General features: G+C 40.1%; 1 protein-coding gene across 1 annotated transcript in view; it reads left to right on the forward strand.

Moving 5' to 3' along the window:
* WRN (WRN RecQ like helicase) overlaps nt 1–20,868 on the forward strand; it is a 2,579,924-nt gene that overhangs the window by 433,763 nt on the left and 2,125,293 nt on the right. Inside the window, 1 exon segment of the mRNA XM_044059154.1 lies at nt 3,458–3,541. Within this exon segment, the coding sequence (XP_043915089.1) occupies nt 3,458–3,541 (84 nt within the window).

Here is a 20,868-nt window from a genome sequence, read left to right on the forward strand (position 1 = left end):
GAAATATGAAGTGGCAGGAGAGTTATGTAGATTGGAATGATATGACAGCCAACTGTGTACTTATACCAATGCCCCTTCACTGTGAATCAGTCTGTTAACTAATCAGGGTGCTGACCTTTATTAAAAGTCTGCTTTTTCAATGTCTTGTCTCTTCATTTTGGAGTGACAACCACTTGGGATTAGTGTAAATAGATGCTGAAACACCAAGTTATTAGAAGTTACAGATTTGTAAATTTTAGATGGTTTATCATTGTTCTTTAAAAATGCCTTATGGTTGCTAATTACTATAAAATAAACCCACACATTGGGCACCACTGAAGTTGAAGGCTTTTTCATCATTGTACATGGAACAGTTATTAATGCTAATGCTGTCATCAACATAAATTTATCCAAAGTCTACCTACTGCAATCACCACTTTTTAAATAAATTTTGTCAAAAGTAATAAAATATAACTTCTGAAAGATATTTTTGAAAGGTAGTCCAGCTATTATAATTATTCGTCAATTATCCCATTTTTACTCTTGGATGTGGCCCATTAGACTCTCCCGAGTTTTAAGAAATAGTAATATTTTTGTCAGTCCTAGAGCTGACTTCTGGTAATTCTCTGGGTTCCACCAAAGAAATTCTGAAACGTACGCCAGCCATGAAAATATGCTTTCCTCATTAAGTTGATACGAATATTAGTTACCATTATATTTCCCATTATTCTTTGTGACCAAGAAAGTTTTCAGTTGGCAGAAATCTTTGTAGTTCAGTTCTGCATTGTGATCTTTTGTTAGATTTGGAAGTATTACCTTCTTCTTTGACTTATTGGAATAATTACTTGGTAGAAGAGCAAATGATCCTCAAGTTGAACATAAATTAAGCCTTTATTCATTTGTTTTATGATGTCTATAAAACTTGCACAGTAAAAGGTCATTAGTATTCCAAATCTGGCATGCTGATTGGACACCTCAATTAGCATGCCTTTTGTAAATCAAACCTATACCAATAGAAGGAAACCCAGTCTTTAAACTATTGAGTGGCTAGACTTTGTATTGGATTGTTGAAAAAAAGGTGACTTGAAGTATTTTAATAGGGGCAGAGCAAAATATGACAAAAAATCAGGACATTCTGCAAAACTTGGGACAGTTGAAAGGTTCAGTACTGGTAAACTAACTGATCTTAATGCTTTTAATCTTACCTCTCAACAGTCCAGACTGTAGCAGAATGCCCCTCACTTTCCTTGTATGTTTTTCCTGTCCCTCGTATACTTTTAAACTTGTTTGCAAGGCATAATCACTCAGTACTCCCAATAAACTTACTTGCAAGTCATAATCACTCACTCACTCCCTAGTTTAAAAAAAAAAAACACACACAATACATATGCTGAGAGGAAAACTGGTATGAGAATGTCACTTCCACAGCACTGCAAGCAAGCGGATGAATATAATGTACTCATGCACAGTACATCAGTAAAGAAGGAAGAATGGGGAAGAGCTCTAAAGCACTGTTATAAAAAAGACATTATTCAAGAAAATTAAGCAATTTCTTTCTTAAATAATGTTACTGTATAGTAGCAGTTACCCACTTCTGGATATGGGTCTTAAAGGATTAATCACAGTTGGCTTAGTTTGATCATTCATCTTTGCCCTTGTGATCAGACCATGCCCACTCCCAGTCATGGGTTATTGCTAAATTATAGTGCCTGTTTAATGCTGGCCTTGCTAGTTTCCTTTGGTGTGTAAGGTGTTCTCCTGGGTGCCGAAGATAAAAGCCAGATTTACCTTTTGCACACTCAAATTGGGATAAATTGTAATGCCTGCTTAATACTAGCCAGTTCATTTTTCCTTTGTTTAGAGTTTTCTCCTAGGTGCCATTGTTTCAGATTTAGGTTTTACACACACATTTTATTTTAATTCATTTCTGTTTTACTATGGACAAACTAGTGTTACTTTGTTTAGGATTTTCTCCTAGGTATAAGATTTAAGTAATATTCACTGAGCTGTATCTTGTTTTATAGTATTTGTAAAATGTTATCTTACTTTTTTAACGCAATTGTGTTCTAATTTTGGAATGAGTATCTATTTAGATGAAGTAGAAGTTAAATGATTTGGCCACTGTTTGTTTTTTTTTTTAATCCATAATTTCACACACAGTAATTCTTCTTTCCTTAGTTACATATTCTAGTCATCATTATGAAATACTTTGTCATCCGTCAATGAGCTTCCTGAGATAAATGTTAATACACTGATAAAAAGTCCATTTGTGCCCCAAATTTACTTAATGTTGCCAGACATATTATGCCTAAATTCAAGAAGTTATTCCTGGAGTGTGAGGAAACCTAGGAATCCATTTGTCTGTTTTGTCTTCAGAAGAATTATTTTCTCGTTTGTTTGTAGTTTTGTAATTTTTCAGCTGCTATATTTGAGATGTAGATATGCGGCTTGTTTTGAAGTTTAGTGAGATTCCTTGTTTTATATAGTTGGAGTTTAATCTGGATCTGTACCTTGAGGCTTTTGTCATATAGGTTATAGATACATTTTTAGGTATAATGTTTTTAAATATGTTATAGAATATTATATATATTTTTGAAGTATACAATTTGGTGTATTTTGCTTTAAATGTGTAATATTTGAGTTGATGTCATGTGATTAATGGGGGGGGGGTTTGTAAGCCTGCATTTGAATAGTGTAAATAGATTCTGAGGAAGTCAGTTTTGTTCTGACTAAAGTGCTCAATCTTGATAATCACATTCTTTTATTTCAGTGTTTGCAGCCTGGTTCCATCTTTCTTGAGTGCTGGTTTTGTGTATTATTGTCAAGGTTTCTTCTGGATCTGTCTTCTTTTCACCTTATAAGACCAGTGAAGTTTGTGTATTGCATTTTCGTTTTCACTGTTAATCTGTTGTATTAAGCCGCATGGCATAATGTATGTATATTTTGGTGTAATAACATATTTCCTGGGGCGACTGGAAGAAGATTGTTTTTTTTCCGTGCTAGGAAAAAGGTTGGGAGTATTTTTTTTTTTTTTTTTTTAAAACATTCACATTTTCATTAATATTTTCCTTGCAGGGTGGAGGTACGTTGATGTCATTGCAACGGCGGTTTTAGGATTTTATTTTTTTGTCATTCAGGTTGACCTGTGCTACCAGACCAGCTTGAAAATCTGTAGTATCCTGCCACATTCTACATGAGATCCTCACATTTAATAGCCAATATCTTGTTAATAGGTAAAATGAGTGCTGTTATCTTGTCAAGAGTAATCCACTTTCAGAAGAGTTTATGTAGGTGTCTAATAGGGAATTATTTCTTTGCTGAATTTCCCACTCTTTCTGTGTATGTGTCTGTTAAGTGGTAACCAGTTGCACTAAAGTTATTTCCCAAGCAGTTTTGTGATAATTCCTGCCAGAAATTGGTATTCTTATTTTTTTTTCTGCCAGCTGAGAACCAAGTTATGGATTGTTTTTATTTACAGGTCCAGTGTACATCAGTGGATGAAGAAGCAGACCTTTCTTTCGTGATAGAAAGTGATGAAGAATTAGAAAATGAGATGCTTAAGGTAGGTCTCAAAAACAGTGTAGAAAAATGTAAGCTGTGATGTTGTCCTATCTTGTCTTCATTCTTACTAGGTTGGGTTCGGATCGGATCCTCTGATCCATCTCTGCCTTTATATTCAAGCTCGAGGTTTTCTGCCAGCTCGTGGCTAAACCCTGTCCCAGCATGCATCAGAAACCTCCCCCAGATCGTGTTTGCCGCTAAACAAGATTGGGTGCTTGTTCTGCTAGCACAGGCTAAGTAGAATCTTTTTTTCTCTTCAACATTAGATCGAAAGTTATTGTCTGTTATTTTTCTTTACATAGTTAGTCTTTTTCTGTGAATAAATTTATTTTAGTCTTTTGTGGCTGTTTCTGCTATTGGCCATCGTCTTTCATTCAGGCCTTGTCCCTTTCCTGGCTTTTCATTCCAAAGATAAATAGCCCGTTTTAATTAGAGGCCTCTTATTCTTGTTGTTTCTATCCATTTCTGAAGTCCTCTTGAAGGCAGTTCTTTTAAGTTGGAGAACTGCTTTTCCTTTTAGCCTGTTTAAGTTAGAGGGCTTTCTTTTCCCCTTTCCGCCTCTCTGGCATAGCTTGTTTAAGTTGGAGGGCTGTGCCTCCCTCTATTTCCCATTTTCCTTCAAATAACTCTGGTGTTAGAGAGTTTATTTAAAAAGATAAATAATTAAAAAGCTGTTGTGTAAACTTATTTTTCAGTTTTTCTTCTGTAAATATGTCAAATAAGGACTTGAAACCATTGCGTTTTAAAAAATGCGAGGATTGTGGGTAGAAAATGCCCTTAAGTGATAGACACACTCTGTGTCTATTGCCTTGGAGCCGTTCATCTCCAGGAGCTGTGCTCAATTTGTCATGCTTTTAACCATAGAGAGTGCTCCTGGAGTGGAAGAATAAATTAAAGATCTAGTAAAAACCCCCCTTCTCAGAGGCTTTAGAAGAAGGTCCGGGTTTATCTAAAACTGACAAGTCTCCAACTTCAAAATCAGACAAATCGGACAAGTCTGGGAAGAGATCTTCCTCTTCTACCTTGTCCGAACCGTTGAAAAAGGTTTCAAAAACTTCTGCACCAGATCTGAAGTCTATCAGATCTGAAAAATCTTCAGCTCCGACACCATCTGTTTCTGTGCCAGTAGAGTTTGAAGTACGGTGCCAGTCTCCAGACTTGGGGCCCTTCTCCCCGACACTCAGATCACCAATTCTGCAGCAGTCTAAGTCTCCAACCCCCCTTGACCCAGTCTTCCAGGAGCCTTTCCGACTGTGGATTGAATGGTACAGAGGCTGCTGAGTACACCAGCGCTGGCCAAGTTGTTGGATCCAACCTCGAGGGCTTTGGATCCTACCTCATCCACCTCCTCTGCTCCAATTCCTCCTCTGATCCGACCCTGGGCTTCAGAGCCAGAAGATCCTGAGCTGATTTTATTGGAACCCTCTGATCAGAGACCTACTATGGCATCTTTGGATTTGACCATTGCTCTGACATCCTCGGAGTCTAGGAGCCGACTCTCTGCAGTCGGGTCTGGCGAGTTGGATTAGGCAGTTGTCGGATCCCGCCTTGCCTCTTGGGGCATCGGCTCGGGTTAGCTCGGCTCCTACCTCGGACCCATCATCTTTGATTCCGGGGGTTCCCTCAGTTTCTTCGGATCCAGGGATATCTTCGGACCAAGGACGAGGGGCTTTTGAGGTGATGAGGAGCGTGCTGTCTCCACAGACAGCTTTGTTGTAATCTCCAGATGTTCTACCCCCAAAAGCACTGGTGTCTGCCTCTGTACCCTTGCATCCACAGGGATGCAGAGATCCTAGGCCTCAGGATGCCCCACAGGGCAGCCCCCACTCTTTTGAAACCTCTCTAGATTATCTCCCTGTCCCTCTGAAGATATAACGCAAAAGGAAGCATTTAGACTCCCCAGAGGAGTCCATCACTTCTGTTACCGACCTCGATGAAGCTGAAGGGTCCCCACAGTCGCCTTCTGATGTTTCCTTTGGAGACATCGTGGAAATGCTAAAGCAGAGAGGTGGCTGAAAGTCCACCAACCCTTCAAGCAGTGGAGTCTGTATACCTGAAGGCCTTCAGATCTCACCCTTCCTCCTCTTGGTTGTCTCCACCCTTCGAACTTATGGATCTAGTTTCTTAGAAGGTGTGGGAGTCCCAAGATTCAGTGGAACCTGTTCCTAGGTGTCCAAACAAATTTATCACATCCCTGTCAGACAAGACCTTTCTAACCAAGGGAGTCCCAGTAGATGCTATGGTTGTGGTGGCAGCCACCAAGAAGGAACTCTGAGACGACATCTGTCCATCCACTGAACAAAGAGTCTCAGATGAGGGACAGGTATGGAAAGCTCATTTTTTTTCATCAACTTTTTCCCTCAGATCGCTGAATTACCTTACTCATTTTACTAGGTTGCAGAGAGACCTCCAGAAAGAGCTAGGAGATGCTCTCCAAGGTTCAGTAGCTGAAGGAGTTTCAGACAGTTTCCTCTCGGCTCTCTACCTTAAACTCAGTTTCAGCTCATCCATGAGGCTGATCTGTTATGCAGCTGATTGAGCAGTAGGGCAGCAGGTTCTGGAATTTCCCTAAGGAAACATTCTTGGATGCTCTTCTGTGTGACTTTGCGAAGCCCTTTAAATCTTCCTTCATGAATGACTGTTTGATGGCTCATCCCTGTTCGGGCCCAAAGTCAAGGACACGCTAACCAAGTTTGAGCAGGAAGGAAATAACTCTGTCTGCCGTAGGATTCCATTTTTCCTTGCGTACCAGACCTTATCCCAGAGGTCAGAAAAGAAATGGAAAAATGTGGTTCTGAAAATCTCAGAGTTCTTTTCAAGACGTGGTGAATTCAACAGATTATTTCTTTGGGAAGCCCTTTCAGCACTCCTGAATGGAGGCCCGTCTGTCCATCTCTCGAGGCAGTCGGGTGCGGCTTATCTTTGTACTCAGAAGCCTGGCAACAAATAAGACACGTGGGTACAAAGCATTATATCCAGAGGTTACGCCATAACCATTTTCCTTCCATATTCCAAAAATAAAAAAGGTTCTGGATGTTCCACCTAGTCAAAGGGAACAAGCAGCTTTAGAAATTCAAAAGTTGCTAGACAAAAGTCATCCAGACATTCCCTGCAGACCAAATAGGATCCAGAACTTACTTAAGATTCTTTTTAGTTCCATAGAAAACAGGGGACTGGAGACCAATTCTGGATCTCAGCAATTTAAGCAAATCAGTAAGAAAGTCCAAGTTCCAGATGGTAACACTGCAGTCAGTACTACCCTTTCTGGGACAAGACTAATGGATGTGCTCTATAGATCTCCAGGATGCATACTACCACACAAAAATGGACAGGCGATCCAGGAGACATCTGCACTTTTGGCTGGGAGCCAGTCACTGCCAGTTTCGAGCTCTGCCCTTTGGCCTCATTACAGCCCCTAGAGTGTTCAAATGTATGGCAGTATAGGCTCACTTGAGATGCCTAGGATTCCAGGTTTGTCCATACTTAGACGACTGGCTCCTAACCACCATGACCAAACATCTACTAATCAAAACAAGAGGCACCACCTTGCAACTCTGCTCTCAACTAGGAATTGCAATAAACTATGAAATATCTGCCTTGCTGCATTCTCAGCATGTAGTATTCGTAGGAGCAGACTTAACATCAACAAACATGATGGCCAGACTCCCTCCAGATGTGTCCAACCTGCGGCCCTCGGAGCTCTTCCATGCGGCCCCCAACCTCTAACTGCAACATCAATATTCACATGCCCCAAAACACTCTTTTTGTTTTGTGTTTTTCACGCCCGTGACCTATCTCTTGGTGTGCGCATCCACCAAAGCACCATTCTAGTTTTGATTTTTTTGCGCCAAATAAGGATCTGTCTGTTCCCGCCGTTATTTCGTGTGTGTGCTTGCTTAAGAGGGGGACTAGTGTATGGATTTGCCGTCACTGCCTTTGAAAGGGACAGCACTTACCTGTGTTAACAGGTAAGTATGGAGTGAGTGAATGAGTGAGTACATGCATGAAAGCAGAATGTTTGTGTATGTAAATGTATAAGAAGAGTGTGTGTGTGTATGTGTGCATGACAGAGAGAGACACATGCACAAAGAGGCTAATGATGATCAATCTACCTACTGAACACAAATAAGTTGGCTCACAAATATATTGTACATTAAAAGTGCACTTTCATTAAATTGTGGCTTTCCTGACAGAGAGAGTGTTGTAGTGAATATGAAGTCATACCTCTCAACTGTATGGATTTTTGCTTCATCTTCCAATTTGTATCTTTTGCTTAGGGAATAAAAGTAGTCATCCAAGGTAATGCAGTTCCAGGGAGTAAGAATGAGACAGCAGCCTAAGGTTAATGGGTCAGTACTGGATTGACTTTGTGGGACTGTAGCATATAAAGTTGAATTGTTTTTTCTGACAAACAAAAAAGCACCCAATACTGTTTTGTCATTGGTGGGTTCTAAGCAGTGGCAGATTGGACAACAATAAGTATAGCTTTGGTGGATCATCAATACTGGCAAATCAGGTGGGCACAATGTCATTTCTTAAATGTTGTGGGTTTTATTGTGTATGTGTGTGTTTGTGTGTTGGGAGGGCTGCAACAGTAGATGATTATTAAAGACGGAGACTTACAGACTGTAGAGAATGTTTATTTGTTTCAAAACCTGATACTTGGGTACTAGGCATGCCAAAAATAGATTTTTTTTAAGACATAGCTTCTTGCCATTTGTATTGCATGGTTATTTATATTTAATAGACAATGCTAGCAGTATGAGTGTGGTCCTGTAGGGATCTGGAGAATGCCAAGTCTACCACTGCCAATGTCTTGTAAAATTACCTGGAAATGGATATTGGGATGTTACTGAAAAAATACAGTAAGTGGGCTTAGAAATATAGTTTAATTAAACAAAGTGCACTTGCAATTTGCAGGCCATAATTTAATTTATTTCAGGTAGTCCAGATCCTGGTAGATTGTATCCCATTAGACTTAATTAGGGAGAGCTATCATTCTTGGGAAATAAGCAGCCCTAGTTTCAGTGAAAGCTCCGTGGTTGTTTGCAGGTAGGAAGTTGCAGGATGTGGATGCAGTGTGTTTTATTTATTATTTTTAATGCATTTGTCATTTCAAAGCATGGTTTTCTTTGTTGCAAAAGAAGGCAGGATTGAATGAGCCATATAATGCATAAATGACTGATGGGATAGAAAAATTATAAGTGATGTGTAATGTTTGCAGCTACAGTTGTTTCAATGGTGTCTGTGATGCCTAACTATTTTTGGGCCTGTGTCCCACTTTTATTTTTCTCTTTCTCCTGATTTCTTGCTCTAAGGTTGAGAGGTTTGGTTCCATACTAAATCAGAAGGTTGTATTTACCTTGGAAGACTTTTCTGCATAATTACGAGAAGCAGAGCCTTTTTAATATCTTTATTTCCAATATAAACTGCCATATAACCTTGCAAATAACCTTCTTATTAAGCTACTTTAATTCTTTTGGAATTGACAGGTATGCTTCATTGGTTCGGACATAAGCATAGAGTGCTAATGTGACAGCTCAGTAAACTGCCAGTCTGTGAATAACTTCTGCACAAATTAAAATGTCTGAATCTCAAATGGCTTTAGACTGGAGGGAAGTTATAAGGTTTACTCCAGTATGTAGTATGATCTTGGAGAGTTTATGGATTTCTTATTGATGTCTTATTGATTTACTTTTTGCTGAGCAGTTGTTTGCTAATTTATTGATGATCCTTTTGGTGGTGGGAATTGGATGGATGAGTCCATCTCTAGTATGCTTTTTTTCAGATATTTTTACTTCCAATTTCATTCAGTGTGTGTGTGTCATGTGATTACTGAGGTTGCCTATTTTAGAAGCAGAGGCTCCTTTTGTGTGTGTGTGTGTGTGTGTGTGTGTATGTATGTAAGAAAGAGAGATGTAATATGTATGCTGAATATATTTTTGCAAATGGAATACTTAGTTAAACAGGCCCCACTTCTTGGGCAAATAGACTTGAGTAACCAATATTAGATCTTAGCCATCCAGCTAGGAAAGTTTAGTATGTGGATGTTCCATCCTGTTTGTTGAAGGCTATGCTACTTACTCAAGGAGTACATTTATGGTTATGCATCCAGCTGTCGTGTTGTTGAACTACATTGTCTGATAATGAGAGGAGCTTTTTATAGAAGTTGAAGTTTTTGTGTCAAGAACATGTCCATACAGAGTGGCTTGTTTATGTTGCATTGAAGGCTGTGGTCTTTGTGGTGAGCGTTTTAAGTATAACCAGTATTTCTGAGGTGGAGGAAGTCTCTTAAGGCAGGATCTTTCTTAGCATGGAAAGCAAGCCAGTGATGAACTTTATAGGGGGCCAATAAGAGACAGAGGAAAGCAAGAAGCTTTTTAGTCTGTTTGGATAACTAAGTAAACTTAGTCCTTTGACTTTTTTGTCAGAAATGGTTGTAGCCTTTCTTTTGGCAGGGTGTTTTGCTGAAAAGGAAGAATACAGGGATGTTATGACCACCTTGTCCCTGGATGAGATACCCTTACTAATGAGATGGGCCATGTAAATAGCTTTCCGTACAACGGAGACATGGTGGTCAAAAGTCAGGTTTCTATCAACCTCGGTGCCCAAGCACCTCACGACTGATTGCATGCTTACAACATTGTTATTAATGCGATAATTTGTGGGGACATCACTCTCCCCAAAGGGGATGATGCATTTTTAGCATTTAGCTTGAGGCCATGTATCTGGCACCAGTCATTTGTTTGGGTGAGACCCTCTTGTAGCTTATTTAGAATTGTTTTATTAAGTCAGCAATATGAATTCTTTACTTTATTGCAAATTTGTTGGCTTATTTTCGTGTATTATAGTATTGTAGGGTTGCTTATGTTGCCATTTTACGTAGTTGGACTGCTGGAGTGGTTTTCCCACTGAGAAATGCTAGTGCTGTAGTGAATATCTGTTTATTTGTAAAAAAAAAAAAATATATATATATATATATATATATATAGATAGATAGATATATATTAATTAAGATGTTAGAGTTAACTGTTAGATTAGAGAATTAGAATGAGAATTAGAATTTTAAGGCAAATCGGCATTTATTACATTTATTCATTGTTTGAATGCACCTACAGTACAGCCAGGAGGTCGACTTTGGTCACCCGTGGCAGCGAAAGAGTTAACTATATAATATATTTTATATGTGGCCCCAAGACAATTTCTGTTCACTCAATGCGGCCCCAGCAAACCAAAAGGTTGGACACCCCTAAAAGAATTCAAGTTCTAAGACACCAGATTTCATATTTTTCAACAAAGAAAAAAATTCAAGCAAGGATAGTCCTAAAAGTCCTGGGAATTATGGCAGCACTCCAAAAAAGCAAATCCAACATCAACAAAGCATTTAAACTTTCTTTTCTTGTGGCCACGCCATAAAAAATCAGACCGGTTTCAACAACCAAGCCTTCTTTAGTGATATTTTTATGGTGTGGCCACAATAAAAGAAAGTTTATATGCTCTGTTGGTGCTGGCTTTGCTTTTTTGGAGTTGTGGGCATTTTTGGGCCTTTGCATCAGCCTTGTCATGCAGGGGTGTGTTTTTGGAATTATGGCAGCAGCAATAATTCTGATCCCTCTAGCATGTCTACACTGGAGGATTTTCCAGTGGCTGCTGTCCACTCAGTGGTCTATGCCGGAACTGCCGATGTCTCACAAGATAACAGAAACTTGCAAGAAGGACCTTTGGTGGCTTTATTCCACTCAAGTGACTAGGTCAACTATTTGTATTCCCCCAACCACTGGCCACAGTGACCACGGATGCCTCTCAGATGGGGGGGGGGGCATTATCTGAGAAAGACAGTCCAAGGCACCTGGCAGGATCACGAGGCCCACTTGCACATCAGTGTTCTAGGGATGAGAGCGATGCTTCTAGCGTTGCAAGCATTCCAAGACGCTCTTCCGCTGGTAGCTATTGATATACAGACTGACAACATGTCAGTTGTATGGTACATAAACAAGGAGGAGCCAGATCTTGCCCCCTTTGTTGAGAGGCACTGAAAGTATGGCAGTGGGTGACATCCTCCCAATGTTTTCTGATGGCAACGCACATCCCAGGGAAGTCCAACATGATAGCAGACATTCAGCAGTACGATTCTGTTACCCCACGAGTGGTCCCTAAAACAGGAAGTAGCGGAACACATTTTTTGCAAATGGGGCCAGCCTTGCTGTGACCTTTTTGCGACATACATGAATGCCAGATGCAGCAGCTACTTTGCCCTTATCCCCTTTCCAGTGGAGTCACCAGGGGATGCACTTGTTCATGATTGGCCCTCGGGTCTCTTCTATGCCTTTCTCCCCTTCCCACTAATACCCAAAGTACTTCAGAAAGCCAATTGCTTGGCAAGGGACTTGATACTCATCACCCCATACTGGCCTCATCAAATTTGGTTCTCCTTCATGTGGCCTCATCTTTGGGAGGAGCCTTGGATTCTGGACCTGGTTCCAGACCTTTTGACTCTTGCATCAGAAACGCTACACCCATCCCTTCAGACCCTCAAGTTGACAACTTAGCTGCTCCAGTTCCAACAATAGCCAGATTTCCTAACCTCTCCATCAGTTAAACATATCCTAATTTTTTCTCATAAAGTTTCAACAAGAACGAAATATATAGAAGCAAATGGAAAAGATTGTCCTTATGGGCTTCTCATAACCACATTGACCCCTTTTCTGCCCCAGTCAATTTCATTCTAGAATTCTTAGCAAAGCTATTCAATGAAGGTGCAGTTGCAGCTACAATGAGAGTTCAACTAGCAGTGATATCCAGTTTTCATCTCGGTGAATCTGGCCTCAATATTATGTCTCAGACTATGCAAAGCATTTCTTAAAGGTACATTATTATTAAGACCACCTATTAGAGACCCTCCAGCACCATGGGACTTAAATTTCGTCTTATCTCATTTAATTTTGCCCCTTTTGAGCCAGCATCATCTTGCGAACTCAAATTTTTGACATGGAAAACTATTCTCTTGATAGCAATCACCTCTGCTAGAAGAGTGTCAGAGTTGCAAGTCTTGTCTGTAAAGCCCCCACACTTGTTTTTTCATAGGGACAGGGTGTCCTTACAAACAAAGCCTTCCTTTTTGCCCAAAGTATGTTCAGAGTCAAATTTGAACCAAACTATGGAGTTCCAGTTTTCTTCCCAAATTATGAAAACAAGGCAGAATGCATGTTGCATTAACTGGATGTGCATAGACAGTTACATTTTTATTTACACAGAACTAAATAATTCAGAAAATCTGATCAGTTATTTATCTCGTTTTTAGACGCAAAGAAAGGTACCCCAGTCTCTATGGTAACACTTTCAAAATGGCTTTCAGATTGCATAACTTGTATCTATAAGGCACAAAATAGAGTTCTCCCCAGAAGAGTTAAAGCCCACTCTACAAGAGCCATTGCAAACTCTTCAGGATTTCTGGCTAAACTACTGATTGATACCATTTGTACTGCAGCAACATGGGTAAAACCACATACCTTTATCACTCATTACAAAGTCGGTTTGGCCTCCAGGAACAGGGCCTCTTTTGTTTCTCCCTTGAGCCACCCAAGAAAAATGGTGCTATGGACGTTGTCCCAACCAAGTAAGAATGAAGGCAAGATAGGACAACATCACATAAGGAAGTTATGTACTCACCATAATGTTCCATGTGTGTTGTCCATCTTCGCCTTCATTCTTACATCCCACCCTCCTTCCCCTGACCAATTTTAGTCCTGAAACAGAGTCTCTCTAATTGGATTGCCTTAAATCTCTGACCTTCATCTCACTCTGAGTTCTTTTCTTTAATACCTTTATACCACTATAGCAAGAAAGATCTGGGGTTGGTTTCTGATGCATGCTGGACTAGCATTTAGCCACAAGCTGGCAGAAGACTTTGAGCTTGAATATAAAGGCCGAGACGGATCTGAGGATCGGAACCAAACCTAGTAAGAATGAAGGAGAAGATGGACAACACACATGGAATTTTATGGTGAGTACATAACTTCTGTTTTCTGACTATTTGTATTTTCATGAATGTAGGCATTTGTAAATGTTTGCAGCAGAATAATACAGAAACTGAGGAGAGAACTGAGAGCCAAGGAAACACACTATATTCTGGGGAAATCCTCCTTTAATAACCTGTTTTGAAACGTTGGGAAATTGTATGCAGTACAGTTGACTTTACTCCAGATCTGAAGATTTCTGCTGCTTTTTGTGTATGACTGTCAACGATTGATATCTTGCTTAGCATTTTTTCATTTATTTTAGTATTTCTGTAACTTTGTGTAAAATGTGCATTAAATTTCTTACTTTTTTGTTTTCACAATTAAGTGACTTGGCACTGGATGTAAGATAACGTCAAGGGCATATTTGTGTGGAGACTGATGAAGTAAGCTCTGTTTTCATCTCTTGGTCCTACCTTTTCACCATAACTGAAGTGTGCTTATTAAACAAGAATCCATCACCAGTAGCTCCATTGTGCACTTTTTCCATTTACTTTTCTTTGCCCTGCATACATTCCATGGTAATTGTGATTTTTTGTGCTTATGAAACAAGAATACTTTTGATTTGTATTTTTTATTCTGTTCTGATTGTATGAAAATGGTGCTTTTTAAACATGCTACTTGTACGTGCGTATCCTTGGCCTTATTCTGCTATAGTAGTTAAAGTTTTAAAATCTCACTTTTAGGAAGCCCATGTGAATGTTAGTAAAACGATTAACACATTAAGGCTTCTCCATCCTGAAAAAAATTTCTTACATCATTCTTTTTGAACTACCCTAACAGCCAGTGTCTGAAGCCATGTTATCTTGCATGATAAAGGAAACTCAGTTTTGTCTTTTCTTTTTGTTTCCTTTACCTCGTTTGATGTTTCCCCTTTTTTAAACATGTTTAAAAGAATTGCCATATTTAACACTTTTCAAACCATTTATGTTGCCGTCATTTTAAAAATTGTGTGATAAATTGTTCTTATGATAGCTTGCCATGAAAGGCTTTCATTTCTGATGCCATTATTACTTGAATCATTTTTTTCAACCCTCAAGCGCAGTACATTTTAACCTACTGCAGTTGACTTTAGGGTTAAGGCTGTGAGCTATAGGTCCTGTTACAGAAGCATGATTTCCTCAGCCCTCATTTAAGTATTGTGCGACATTAAACAAATCACTTTACTAGTTACCCCTGAAAAGGGCTTGCTTGCTTAATTAATTACTTTTACTGCATCAAAAATCTTAATCACAGTAATTAGAGAGGGGAAAGGTAATAGAATGAGATGAGGCCAAGAAGTCATTTGGACTGCAGGCTAGGGAATGTGTTCACTACTAGAGATTGATATCAGAATATAGACAGAGGGATAGGAGAATCCTAAGTAAAAGGCCTGCGCTGGTAGAGTTTTTAGTTAAATGTAAAATGGAAGCTACTCTTAAAAAAATGGATAATTAGCAGAGCATATAAAATATTGCACAGTAACTATAGCAATCGATCAGAGGAATTTAGAAAAGATTGGGAAGCGAAATTGGATAAGCAGTTTACAGGGGATCAATGGGAGGACATATGTATATCTCCCAAATATGCAACAAAGCCTGGAAGATTTAGGAGTTTTGCTTGGAAGTGTTTGCATAGGTGTTTTGTACCCACAAGTGAACACTGATTTCTTCCTCAGGTAGATGGCAAATGTTGGAGGTGTGATGGGGAAAAAAGCTAACTGTGAACTTAATGTTTTGGGATTATAATGAGTTGGCAGACCTAAAAAATTCCCTTCAGATTACTGTCTCAGAAATATTTGGTGTGCAAATGGGTGTAATTAAGGAAATGATTATTCTGAGCTGAGACGCAGGATCTGACTTGTCTAGACATAGTAAGGCCTTGCTTAGTTTAATTTAGGTGGCTTTAAAAAAGCAATTACTAGAACATGGAAATCAAAGTCCAAAGCAACTGCATTTGAAGTAGTAAATATTGTTAGAAATAAAAGAATGGAAGTGAGATCCTTAGAAAAGGGTAGGTGCAAATTAGATTGAAATAAATGGAAATTGTGGGAACGATTCATGCAAAATAATGTTCTGGAGTGAAGTATAAGGAAAGTCAGAAATTGAGTCATTTATGTAATGCTGGATTGATAGTTATGCAAAAGAACTGATGCACTTAACTGGAAATATGTTAATATGATGCATTTTCTTTTACATAAATGTATGTTTGTTATGTCTTAAATAATAATTCGTAAATGTGTTGAAAATCTTAATCATCAGAAGATCTTGATCACCTATTTTGGTCGTTTATTTTGAGCACATTTGGCATAATGGCTACGGTGTTTGCCTCCCATACACAAAGTACAAGGTTTGAGCTTGTCCTGTTGTCACTGCCTGTTCGCACATTCTCCCTTTGTGTCTGTGGAGCTCCTCACCTCCAAAAAAATGCTGGGTGTTTCCACCTCAAACTTGCTCAAGAATGAATTTGTGGGTTGCAGAACCAGACTCAAGATGGTGCTTATCGAGGAGGAGTTGTATAGACCAACCACCTTAGGCATCAGCTATGAATCACCGGGTTCTCTAGATATGAGAACATGGATTACAGACTGTGCAGCATGCTAGGACTAGCCTCTCAATGGCGTAAAAATATGCTCTAGGTGATTTGGTCCTTTTGACTAATACTAATATTTGCTGGTGATAAGTGGGTTTAGGGACCTGTGCTAATGGTGGGAGAGGTGTATGTTGCCTATATTGGTCTATGTGTGTCTACCATAAAGCCCAGTAGCTCTGGGTTAGTAAGGTACTGTTGCTTAGCTTGGATTACCTGTGATAACTCTGCTGAGCAAAATCCGGACCTAAAAAACAATAAACCTGCATATGAATTAAAGAATTGCTACACTTAATATAGGTTCACTGACAGGGCACAGCTTGGAAGTAAATGACATAAGGAGAAGGCTGGTCATCCTCTGTATCCAAGAGACAAGATTGCTTCAGAAGATGAGGGATGTCATAAGAATTAGTAACGCTGTTCATAATCTGAGCCTACTTCCCACAGAAGGGTTGTGATATTGAGGAAGAGAGTGCATGCAGGCAGCATTTGCAGGACCAACTAGGTAAAGCAGGACAGTACGAGTCGGTACTGATAATGGGGGACCTGATTGCACATATTGGGACAGATGGAACAGGGTATGAGGACTGCCTTGGTCCACATAGGTGGGGCATCAGCAATAGAGGAGGAGGCCATTCTAGATTTCTGTCTGGCAAATGACTTGATGGTGGACAACAATGTGTTCAGCAAGAGAGACGGCATGAGATCAGATGCAAGAGTACCCAAAATCCAACTCTGGTAGACTTCTTCCTTGTAAGTAAAGGGCATTGGGATAGAATCAACAATTGCAAAGTCATCCCCAGTGAAACAGTTATTTGGCCTACAGCATAAACCACTGGTTGCCATAATCAGCTGCAAGCAGTGGTTAGATAAGGCTCTCTAAAGTCAACAGAGACTAAGTTGAAGACGTGGAAGATGCCTGGAGAGAAAGGTATTTAGGGTTGTAGCACCTCAGGAAGAAAAGGCAATAGGTGGAGTTGAAAAAGAATAGCAGTGCCTCAAAGGAGCATGTGTAAGGGCAGTAGAACAGATATGCAGTTGAGCCAGGTGTGTGGAAATAAGGTACATAAGAAAAGCTGGTGGTGAAATGTAGATGTTTTGGAAGTCCTCGAAAGAAAGGGAGGAATGGAGGAAAACGTGGGAGATAGAAAGGATAGACCAGGCTAAGAAATTACAAGTTGGTTAACAAAGGGCCTAAGAGAGTAGTGAACAATAGCAAAGAATAAGACATCAGACGCACTCTACCAGCTTCTGGAAAGTGGCTCAGTAGATGGCACAAAGAAACTCTGGTTGTAAGGCAAAGACAGAAAAATAAAGATAGTTATCAGACGCCCTTCGTAAAGGATGCCGGCAACAACCTGCTCAGCAGTCCACAGGATGTCAAAGGTAGATGGAAAGAGCTTCTGGCAACTTCAGAATGAAGAAAACTCCACAGAAGCTTTATTGCCCCAGTCACAGTCTATGATGAAAGAAGAGGAGCCCATCTGTGAAGAACTAAGAACAGCAGTAAGGGCAATTATGTCAGGGAAAGCAGCAGGCTCAGATGAGGTCACAACAGGTAAAATTAAAATGTTGGGTGAATTGGGGGAGAAATGGCACCAGAAGGTACTCCTTCAGTATGGAGGGAGAGGTGTATCCCAAATGACTGGAGAACAAGCATTCTGGTGCCAGTGTACAAGAACGGTGCAGTGGTAGCATTGTTTCCTCACAGCAAGAGTTTTTCTGGTTCGGTTCTCTGCTGGGGTGCCTTCTATGCGGAGTCTGCATGTCTTTCCTGCATTCTTGTGGGTTTCCTGTAGGTGCTCAGGTTCCCTCCCACCTCACAAAGAAATGCATCTAGAGCATTTCTCCCTAGGCCTCCGCTGAAAAGTGGCTTGGTTCCAAGTCGGTCTTTCCTGGTAAATGTTAAATAAAAATAAATAAAAACAATGGGGGCATTCACAATTGTGTGCAATATGAAGGCATCCAACTCTTGACACACTTCTGAGTTCTGGAGAGGCTGATTAATAAACAAATACATAGAGTGGTAGAAGGTAAGATGGGGGTGAACAATTTGAATTCAGATCAGATGCAGCACAACTGACCTAATGTTTGTAGTGAGACGGATAGCCAAGACGCTGTAGATAGGGAAGGAGTCCAACTTGGGCATTCCTAGACTTGGAGAATGCATTTGAAAAAGTCTCAAGAAAGCTGAATTGGGCAGTCCTGCAGTAGTTCAAAGTCCCAGAAACTTTGGTACAATTAGTGCAGTCTACGTACAAGGACCCAGTGACCCAACTATGAACAGTGTTTGGTCTTACAGAGGGATTTCCAGTGGGAGTGGGTATGCATCAGGGTTTTGCTTTGAGTCCACTGCTGGTGATGGATTATATTAGCAAACGGTTCAGAGCAATGTTGCTGTATGCAGGTGATGTGACTTTACAGGCAGACTCTGAACAAGAACTTGAGCAAATGATAGGGGAGTGGAATGCAAAACTGAAGGCATATGGGATGAAATGGAGTACAAATAAGATAACTGTAATGGGAACAAGTGGGTGACATCAGAATAAGCTGAGACTTGAATAAAAGGGAACATTGAAGAACAGGTTAATAGCTTCAAGTATGTTATGGGTGATTGAGGAGAAAGGAAGTCTGAATGAGTGATTCAAAGCTAGAATCTAAGTGGATGCAGCTGACTGTGTGTGTCTGGGGTAGCGTGTGACAGAAGAACGCCAAAAGAAGCTGAAATGTAAGGTATACAAAATAGTGGTCTGACCAGGACTACTGTGTAGTATAGAAACTTGGGCAGCGAAGGCAGAGCAGCTGAGGAAGCTAGAGCTAATGGAGCTGATGTGCCTGAGATGTGTTGTAGGATGCACACCATGGAACAGATGAAGATATTAGGACATCAGAACAGAAGCCCAAGTAGGTGCAGTTGCAGAGAGGGTCAAATAACAGAGTACTGTGGTTCTGAGATGTGCAGGAAAGCAAAAGACAATCTGAAGAAGATGATTTGGTAGAGACAGGAAGGAAGGAGCCAAGATGGAACAAGGGTGTCCATCAAAATGCTGGATGGACTGTGTTTGAGAAGACCTGCAACAGTCTTACATGACTCTTGAAGGTTGGAGAGTGGCAATGAACCAAGAAAGAGATGGTGACAATTGATGCAACACTCTGACCCCATGTAGAAAATGGTGAAAAAGAGGATTATTGATGATATGGACCATCATTCCTTTTCATTAATAGACATCACCAATCTATACAGTAATTTAGAACATTTTAAGAAGCTGCACTGTATATGTCCATTTTGAATGAAGGAAATATTTTAAAGTTAGTTTGCTTGAAGTTTGAAAGAATCATTTTTTGTTAGATCAAATCATCTACACATCGAATATAAATTGTTCCATCCCTTTCATATGTGGATTTTTACTGAAATCTCCAAGTCATTGCATCTTAAGGGGGCAGTGGTCTTTTGCATGCTAATGACATGGGACAATGACTGTTTTTTTTTGTCCTTTAGCCTTTAGCCCATCACCCCCACCCCTTAGTTTATTTGTGAGGGGCTGTCATTCATGCTGCCATGAATGGAGATTTGGCCCCATCTTTACTGCTCTGTCACATTTCTCCCTGTTCACTTCCTCATTCCAGGGACCTGGTGGCTTTTGTTCCCCCAAAGACCAGGACCTCCCATGTTTAAGGGAGGCCCCTTGTTGCCCTCAACCTGAGGAACTAAACTGCGGTGGCTGGTAATACTTTTACATTATTACTTTCTTGGCTATGAGTAGGGTATCTGATGCATTTCTAATCCTCTAGGTTCCATGTCGTCTAACACTTATGAGCTCAGTACTGCTCTCTGTCTTATGCAAGTCTGAGAGCATTCTAGGCACTAGCGGCAGTAGAATCTTTTTGACACTAATGTGCACATCACAGCCCCCGTTACTTGTGTGACCACTTTAATATTCACCCTCTTCTGGGTGTCTTTAAGTCAGAAGGTTTTACAGCTTCTTTCTCTCCTGGATGGATGAGCCAACAACTGGCTCTCATACCCAACCCTTCACTACCAGTTCTTTTTTCATCCAGCGTACTACTCAGTCCATTATCTTGGTTACATTCAGAGAGTCATTCTTTCTTCACCACAGAGCTGGCACAATATGTATGTTGACCATGTGTTTAGAATTCAGATTTTGCACAGGTATTATTCAATACATTGTCTATATATCCTGTAAAGCTCTTAAAATTCACAGTATTCATCATACTATTCACTGCTGTAGTCCTGACTCTTGAGATTTGTGTGTTGCAAGTAGCCTGACTGACCAGGCTAACTTCCAGAAGTCTATTTTTCCTCATGGATCTCATCTGGCATCCACCAACCACTATGCAAATAAGACAGTGGTATGAAAGAGATTTGTTGACAGATGTCTGCTTCAGGTGTTTCTGGACTTGTAATATTCAAAACATGTATACTTTCTAGGATTGTAAGCTCCTTGGACAGTTTGCTTTCTGAAGCCAGATAAAGTACCCTGTAGGTGATTTTTCTTATCTTTGTCTTGTAGACCTTAATGTTAGCTAATGTCTGGCCAAATGTGAAGGATTTGTTAAAAGTGAACAGTTGTATTGCTTGTGGAAGACAAATTTCCCACAGGGATTTTCATTCTCTATGCTTTGTTTTTCACAGCCCAGAGCATGATGGCAGGTTCTTGTCTGTATTGTAAGGTTTCACGCAGAGGACAGCCCATCAGAGAAGGCAGTCTTTCTGGCAGTTCAC

This window comes from Protopterus annectens, chromosome 17.part0, assembly GCF_019279795.1.
Source record: "Protopterus annectens isolate FY-2018-M chromosome 17.part0, PAN1.0, whole genome shotgun sequence".
Classification (NCBI taxonomy): domain Eukaryota; kingdom Metazoa; phylum Chordata; order Ceratodontiformes; family Protopteridae; genus Protopterus; species Protopterus annectens.